The 9,724-nt window shown below is 29.4% G+C and overlaps 1 protein-coding gene across 1 annotated transcript; it reads right to left on the bottom strand.

The window, feature by feature from the left end:
• Window positions 1-8,434: 8,434 nt before the first annotated feature.
• Window positions 8,435-9,368, bottom strand: LOC143534041 (uncharacterized). Its single transcript, XM_077028643.1, has 3 exons — window positions 8,966-9,368; window positions 8,828-8,897; window positions 8,435-8,711 (listed from the first exon to the last, which is right to left on the bottom strand). Exons 1-3 carry the CDS (start codon window positions 9,366-9,368, stop codon window positions 8,435-8,437), a joined length of 750 nt encoding a protein of 249 aa, XP_076884758.1.
• Between the last annotated feature and the right edge of the window lie 356 nt (window positions 9,369-9,724).

Raw genomic sequence — 9,724 nt, 5'->3', positions numbered from 1 at the left:
TTTTTATTGTAATTTTATTCCACATATGTTTCTCACAATGATCAAATTACTACAGCAAACTTACAGCAGTCAGACTCATGCGCAACAGAATGTTATTTAACATTCCCATAAATCTAAAAATCCAATTAATGCAAGACCAATTGGGTTGACTTCTTAACTCAAAATGCTAACTTCCAGAGGTAGAACCAACCGATTTGGTCTTGTAATCCACGAGTTATGACATTTACAAAATAGCCTTACATCAGGTCTCAAAATTCAGATTTGTACAACGTTTTTGTAAAATCATAAAAGTTAACTTTTACACGTCCAAAAATTGCAAATTTATATTCTTTAGAAACTAGACTCAACTTAGTACAATGTAGTATTAATAATCTCGACCAATTCTCAAATTCACACCCCGTTAAAGTCAATTGAACATCAACAACACAATCTGTCCAGAAACAGTTTGCATCCAAACTCAACATATTAACCATCTATAGACCACAATCCGTTCATATGACATTCTAGACACCATAATCACTATCCATGCACATAAATTACACACTACATACATGATTAGGGTTTTACTTGAACTCAAAATCAAAGAAACAAGCGATTAACATGCAATAACATCAATTCTAGTTATAAAATCAACAATCAATACATAACTAAACATCATCTAATCAAAACAAAGCATATGAGCACCATATATATAATTTTCGAAATCTAGGGTTTATAATTATACCTTCAAAATATAAAAACAAGTAAGAGGAAGGTGAGAGATGACTAAAAACGAGTGTGGGATGCTTCAATTGTGAAAACCAAGATCAAACAAGGGTGGTATGGTGGTGGTGAAGGGCTGCCGATCGCAAGGAGAGGGAGAGAGAGAGCCTTCGGTTTGTGTGGGGAGAGGGAAAGAGAGGATTAGGGTTTTATTTTTGATATTATTTAATAATAAGATGTTACACTTTAGTCCCTCAACTTCTAGTTTGCTAACTTTCTAGTATAATTAAATTGGTTCTTGTTTCTTGTTTAGCATCACACATAATATAATCAAGTAACACATATGTTAACATAAGGTTATCACGTATTTGTTGTTTTGATGTTCGTCATTTGTTCACCAATAGTTTGAGTCAACTCGTGTGCGTTTCGGTGCAATCCCGAAAGATTTCATGCGTAATGATTGTCAAGAGTCATTTAAACCCTAGTTTAAATGTAATGAGATGTGTGTTATAGTTTTAGTGATCTTATGTTTGAATTGACGGAGTTTGAGTTAACGGAGTTAACCTGAAATTGACGAGTGTCACACACGCCAACTGTACATTTGCACAATTTGTTATATTTGCGATATTTTGTTGGAACATTATCATTTGTGGTGATACACGAGATGTTTCAACTACTTATGCTTGAGTTCGTTTATTCGTTATTTAGTTTGGTCAGTCAAATCGCCATTTAACGCTCATGGGCAGACAAACTCAATTGATTCGTTGATTGGTTAATTAAGTTAGGCCATTCAAATTACCATGTAATGCTCATGGGAGGCCGACTAACAAATTTGTTTTGGTTTTGTTATGCTAATAAGTTGGGGAAACAAAATTCCATGGAAAGCTCATGGGAAACCCAATACATCAAAGAACATTCGTTATTTGTTTATTTGTTTGATTATAAACGAAACGATTTATGATTTGATTTTATTATTATATTATTTTATTATTAAATTATTCAATTACTTACTAAATTACTTTTGAATCAAGATCTATGGATTCGATCTCTTTATACACTCATAACATTTTAATTCTCCTGATCGGATACAAATTCTCCATTCATCAAGGCTTGGTTATCACGAGCCACCCAAAACAATTTACACTCTATTATTGAATTAGTTTTTACCTATTCCTCTTATCATGTTATCATATTATTGCACAATTTATTAATTAAATGGCCTTCTGATACTCATGGTATCATATACATAAACTATTAAACGTATCTCAAGTATTCAACTTCAAATTTTAATTTGTGAAAACATATTAAACTTTGATAAAACTCATTCACTCATCAAATTAACTCATTGATTTTCAATCTAGATTCTAACTTATCCTTAAGTTGTGAATAAGCATCAACATAACATACTTAAGTTTCATTACACAATAACTCATATGAAATCTACACAACTATCCAATCTTCTTATTAAATCACATCTTTATTAATCATAAAATGGTTGCTCAACATCAAACAACATCCATCAATTATTGTCTATAACCGCCTCATAGGCACATGCTTAGTCAAGGAGATAGCTCCTGCGATCTCTGAAATACAAACTCAATTTCCAAAACATAAATACAACCAACTCAATCTTGTACATTAAAACTAATTGTTGGTAACTCAATTCATTTATCCCTGCTCATTCTCATAACAACAACATTAATAAACGCAAGTCTAAACCTCCATTAAATTAACAATCAATCTCAACAAAATCATAGCATCTCAAACAAGAAATTTTACGTCAAACTTCACTCGTTATGCTTCACTTGCCACTATTACTATTCAATTCAATCCTCGTATCGTTAGTGCCCAATAATCGTTCGATCACCCTGTTAACACTTTCCACCTACCACAAGACGTTTCACAACGACCTATGTCGCCTATTTCTAAAACCTATTCTATGTCGTTTGCTCAACCTTACACGTCTACTACCCGTACTTGCTGCAACGGTGAAAACCATAATCATCTATGCCATATGTGTTCTCGATTCAATCATGTTTATCAAGCTCAAAATTTCCAAACTTATTTTATTGAACCCTACTTTGCAACCTAATCAAAATATTTCACTTCAATCAACTTCAATTATTCAAATTTTATAGACCTAATTAATCAAGTTATGTTAAATCAGGTAAATCAAATCAATCATAACTAAGTTTATCAAAGAAGATGTTTTTATAATTTTATCTGAACATATTTTATCTTTTCAGTCGTTCATTATAACTAATATTTATTCAATCTTTGGAATTAAACAATTTTATTTTTAATAGTTTATTGATTTTTTGTGATTACGCTCATATAATAAAATCTTTCTTTTCAAAAGACAACTTCCTATAAATAATATTGTACTCCTAGTTTATCTCTTGACTTCATTCATCCCAATTCATTTCACTCTCAACCCTAAGGAATCCTTTCATTTTCAAACTTCCAAGATCTATAACTTTTATCAAAAGACGTTTTAGAAACTTTTATATTTTAATAAATCAACTCAAGAGTTCAATTCATTTTTAGCAATATCTTACACAATGAATGTCTTCTATTCATAATCAAAATGTATTAAGATTTTTGTTTTCTCTAGAAATCATGTCTTTCAAATGTTTGGTAAACCATACGATGAGACGAGTTATATGGACCATCCGACGTCCTAAGTAATTATGGAGACGTACATAATTATCGAAGTCCTCGCATGGAAATCATAATGCGTACAATTGTATATAATATGGAATTGAAAGTAGTTGGGACAACGGTACAAATGTAGAGATGATAAGGACATGGTGGATACGCCGCTGGTACATCCTATATATAAGTGTCATTATCGGATTTTCATTTGGAGCATTGTTTTACTATTCAAAATTCCCTGTTACGATAAATTTTAAAGGCTATATTTAAAATTTTCTTTTCCTCAAAATTTAATGGTGTTGTTATATTATTCTTAAATTTTGGGACGAAATTCTCTAAATTAGTGGAGACTGTAACAACTCGGGTTTTCCGATTATTATATAATATCTATGATCCGACCCGTTTTATGTTCGAGAGATTTCATCACTAAAAATATTGCGTTTATCGTGTAATTATGATATAATTTTTATTTTTTTATTATATCTACTTAACACACACACACACATATATATATAGCTTTGAAAATTTGCATTTTTAACCCAAATCTAAATTTCAACCTATTTAGGTATCCACCTTATTAGTTGGAGGACCCAAATTGAAAATATGTGAATATTATTATATTATATTCTTTACCTAGAACCCATATGCCTGTACCGAACCCGTTTGACAATCCGTGACCCGTTTAACACCTTGAACCTTAATTCTTGTATAATCATAGTAATTGAATCATGAAATTGATTATACTTGCCTAATATGGTTTGCCGACACTCTCAATTTGGTAAAACGAATCGGTTAGGATGCGTATTAATTATGTTATTTAGGCCGGCTCAATTCGTATAATATTATACATCATATCGATCTATATAATTCAATTAAACATAGCCACACAGTCCTCGTTCCAACGCTAAGCAAACCCCCATAACGAATTGAGTTATAACAAGCGTCTGATAGTTGTTCTTGACCTGACTGGGCCGTCGTCTCTCTATACAAATTAACGCACTTTTAATCATCGTTTAAGGTAATCAATTTCTTCAACAAGTTCGTCTTGATTCATATATCAAAAACCCTATGACTAAAAAACTTATATAAACTGGATTAACGGATTATGATTCTAGGGTTCTTGAGGTTGGTTTGGTTTCGCGTCTGTGTATATTTTAATCTTCAGTTTCAGTATTAAAGCAAATCACACCCAAGCGCGCTTGGCATGGGTGTTTTTGTTAAGATGCAGGCATGCTGGGGCGCGGGTTCAAACCCCCCAGCCCATTTATTAGTTATTTTTTTAAACTATTATATTATAATCATAATTAATCGATAGTTTTTCTTTCAAAACCGTCATGTTAACTACGTGTTCCTTTTTTTTCAAACCATTGTTAAAAAACCATATATTCATATAGGTATATGTATATATAAAGAGTATTAAACTATCAACTATATTAATATTAAAGATTAAAAGGGTTTGTATATATATATATATATATATATATATATATATATATATTATTTTTACATAAGTTTGATAAATGTGTTAAAAGTATTAAATATCTTTTTACCACTAATTTTCGTTAAAGAATCGAAGTAAGTATATATTTAAATATTATTATTATACATATTGTATCTAATTATTAAAAATATTCATCTATACTTGTATTGTATTTTCCAATATTACATGTATAGCTCATATTATATAAACTCAAATCATTTTATTTTATTTATCTATTTAATATTATTATTATAAGTACATATATATTCAACATATTCATTTTAAATTATTTCATTTATATATTTGATTTTATATTATATCAAGTATAAGCAATGATTTTTATAAATAATTAAAGATGATTATTTATCTTATAAATAAATGATTAACAATAACCGTAGAGTTCAATCGTTCAATATTTAAAGTTCTATTCACTAAACATAACTCAAGTCACATTGAAATCTTAATTCCACAAATCATGTTACAGCTCTTATAATTAATTTAATATTATCCTTATCTAACTAGAAATCCTTGACGGTATATGTCAAAGGATTTAACTTTTTTTCACATCATCATTTATATTTCGTTCATCCGATCAGGTTAGTACCACATTCCCTTATTTTACTCGTTTTTCACGTTTTGGGGACATATGCATAAACTATATTTCTAATATATACTTATACTCAAAACTGCAAATATTGTCTTATGTGTTAATAACTTATACCTTACTTGTTTATATGCTTACTTGCTTTATATGCTTCCGCATTCGTGATGTCCAACATAATCTTAGTCTAGTATGATCATATGTCAGTCGTTAGCCTTTGTGCTTCTCGACATCTCAGTTATACTTGCTCATTTGGTTAATTTGTTATTCTCATATGACTTGTTGAAATTACTTATTTTTATACTATACTATATGTACATTTAAACTGGTGTGTTGCTCACTCAACCTTGTGTTGACAAAACTACTTTATTTTCAACGCATATGCAGGTTATCGTGTGATGTGAAGTTAGAGGATCACTTAAGGATTTATGCTAGAATAAATATAACGAGACTATATTATTTATGATTGTTTGATACATTATTGTTTTGTTTGGATATTGTATGGATTTTGTTTTATTTGAAATTTATTTAATAGATAATGAAACTTATAATGTTGCATGATAGTAACCTTGAGAGCTGTGACAATCAGTTCACGCCCCGGCATTTCCGCCGTAGGTTGGGGTTTGACACTACCTCCTTCACTGTATTCAAACCAATTTTTAAAATGGTAAAATATATATTAAAAGATATCTTCTCATAAAAAGTTTAGATAATAATCTATACATCTATATAGAAGACTAGGTTAGATCCTGTATTACACATGGACAGAAAATATATCAAACTATATATATATATATATATATATATATATATATATATATAAGGGATGGATCTTGCGAGAAGTAATATTGTAGCGAGAAGTGTGAGAAGTGAATCTCATCCATTGATTACATAAATCAATGGTATAAAATATAGGATGTCATTTTTGTAATTATCTTGAGAATGTTATTTGTGTTTTATGCTTAAAAGGGCAAAGTTGTCTAACAATGTAGGTATAAATGTTGTAACTTTGATGATCCATCTTTCGCTCCCTTATTTCACTCCTTTATAGTTTTAGTATTTTAATAACTAAACCTAACATCAAAAGGTTTACTTGCCGATAAAATAAAAAAATCATCAAAAGATTATTTAGCTAAAAAAGTAAAAAAAAAAAGTTATATATAAGAGAGAAGATGAATAATAAAATTAAATTGTTCACTCCTTATGCATTAATAGGCACGACTGTTAAATTGTATAGGTTGTAAATAATTTATCTATTATTAAAAAAATTTATAGGCCCCTAAAATTTTATTGGTGTTGTGCGGTTGCAAGACCTGGCTAACCCTGATACATAATACACCCACGTACATCCCTACGTACATACACACGCACCTACATACGTACATACATACATACACACGCACCTACATACGTACATACATACACACGTACCTACATGCATACATAAATACGTACATACATACACACGTACCTACATACATACATACATACATACATACATACACACGTACTTACATATATACGTACATACATACACGTACCTACATGTATACGAACTTGATTCATATATTGTAAGATATCATCAAAAATTTCAATTGATTTGTGAAAATAAAATATCTATGTCTAATTAGTATTTATTACACAAGTTATGTGTCACTATTGATACGAGGCGTATATTAATAAAAAATAATGAAATCGATAAGTAGAGTTTATTGAATTAGTCAACAGAGTTGAACTCAAGAATATACTATTATATGGATAAATATTTGAAATTTAAATTATAAAAAAATGATAATATGAATAAAGACACAAGGGAATGATAAAATAAAATAGAAAAAGAATTCAATACAGTTGGTCTGGTTATATGTCGAAAAATGAAAACAAATAAAAACATAAATTAGTTGTAACTGTAACTCCCCCATAAATTAGGATTCATCAAATATGAATAAATATAACTTTTACTATAATATCCTTAACATTAAATAAATGATGAAAAAAAGAAAAAATGTGATTGGTTAGATTCATTTCTCGCATTTCTCACGCTAAGAAACACTTTTGAAATGAACCTAATTATATATATATATATATATATATATATATATATATATATATATATATACATACATATGCGTGTTATACATTTTAATTAATTATAAACATAAGATATCTTACATTATTATTATTATTATTAAACATAAATTATTATTATTATTATTATTATTATTATTATTATCACATTGTTGTTTTATTAAAGGAATCTAACATACAAAGACAAACATTTAAAAATGATAATTTAAAACATATTCCTACCTTATACAATATATTTATAACTTATACCATGAGATAAAAAAGACTTATTATTTAAAACTTCAACATCTACTAAAGTCATATGTTGTCAAATATGAAGCGCAAACAATGAGATATAACAATTTTAATTTTTTATAAACACGTTTAATAATGCAACAACAAAATCCAAACCTCATGACATAAACCATCATTTCAATCCAAACATCTAGTCCAAACGTTCATAAATAATTTCTCAAAATAAATAATAATAATAATAATAATAATAATAATAATAATAAAGTAACAAAGTCTCAAAATATAAAAAATGACAATAAAAACAATTAATTGTCTTTATTACTCAATATATGGTGAATATAACCTTTTTTTTGAAACTTTCTCCAACTTAAGAGTTAATGTTTAAAATTAAATTGTTTATTATGTGGAATTTATTTATAGAAATCGTATTACTTGGCATCCCATGTGAATGACCCATGTGAATGACCTAGGTGGACCAAAACTCTGCAGTCTGCAACAAGAAGAGTGTTTATTTTTTAACATCTGCAGACTGCTAAAATAAGTTGAAATTTAATTAAACTGGAATTTAAATAAACTAAAATATAAATAAAAAAAGGTCTTCAACATCCAAATTTAAATAATAGTCAACAACACTGAAATAATATTCATAATACCACAAACAATTTTTAAATCATTTATTCCGTACTTTGCATTAACTGCTCAGCAATTTCATCTCGTAACTGAGTCATATATTCCCGATATGATGCAGTACCAAGTGCTTCAACCTCGTCTTCATCAGCATCAATTTGCCCACGACTATTTCCAATCGACACATTGGGTTGATCGTATTGTGTAAACAACTCATCATCTGAAACCTGTTTCCTAATAAAATTATGCAGCGCGAAACATGCAATGGTAACGTTCCTTTGTGTTTCCAATGGAAATGGTGCCATCCTCTTCAATATAGTGAATCTTGCTTTCAAGACACCAAAAGCACACTCAATGACATTTTGAAGTTTGCATGTGCATGATTAAATTTTTCTTTATTGATTAACGCACGTCTCCGACGAAAATCTCCAAGCCAATACCTCACATTACGATATGGAGCCATAAATCCTCGTATGTGTGCATACACGACATCACAAAGATAGTATTTCTCTATAAATAGTTGCAATTAATTACAACATTAAACTAACATAGAAATAATTAACAAACAATAAAAATACCTGATAGTGGAAATGGGAATGGCGCATGTGGATCTGATAATGCCTCTGATAATATTCTAGAATTGTGTGCTACCCCTTCCCATCCGGCCACAAGAAAAGTAAAAATTATGTTAAAATCACAAATTGCTAATACGTTTTGATAACAATCACCCTTTCCCATTCCTCTATATAAATCTTGTTGCCTAGTAGGAACAACAGCATGTATCAAGGTCCCATCTAGTGCACCAACCACTCCTTTAAAAATCTTTCGTAGCCTCTTGTTATGTCCCGGAATGTTTGGATTCGGATTGAAAGAAGTTGGTACTATTATATCTTTGGTGAAAAGCATCATTTTATCCAACACTTCATGAAAGAATTTATGAATTGTTTGCTTTGAGTGTTGAAATCTACGCTTGATAACCATGTTACGTTGGTTATGGCCGATTATCATAAAAATCATAGCAATATTTTCCTCAACCGAAACATGTTTACTATCCTTTAACGAATAATTTGTTCTACATTGTGCACATAGTCGAACAAATGATTCACGGGACATTCGTAACAAATCAATGCATTGTTTAGGATTTCCTTACAATAACTCTAACGTGTATCTATGTCCCGTGATTGCCGAATAATTGTCTCGTTTTAGTTTCAAACCCCTCTTCTAAAAAAAGCGGATATACAAGTACATAACAACTACTAGAAGTATTTTCTCATCATTATTCATTATGAACCTGTTAATAAAACATAAACAACCATGTCACATAGCCATAACAAAGC

The sequence above is a fragment of the Bidens hawaiensis genome, unplaced genomic scaffold (assembly GCF_021521415.1).
Source record: "Bidens hawaiensis isolate Kalapana, Puna unplaced genomic scaffold, B.hawaiensis_p1.1 tig00010056_1, whole genome shotgun sequence".
NCBI lineage: Eukaryota > Viridiplantae > Streptophyta > Magnoliopsida > Asterales > Asteraceae > Bidens > Bidens hawaiensis.
This window is presented reverse-complemented; position numbering and strand designations above follow the sequence as displayed.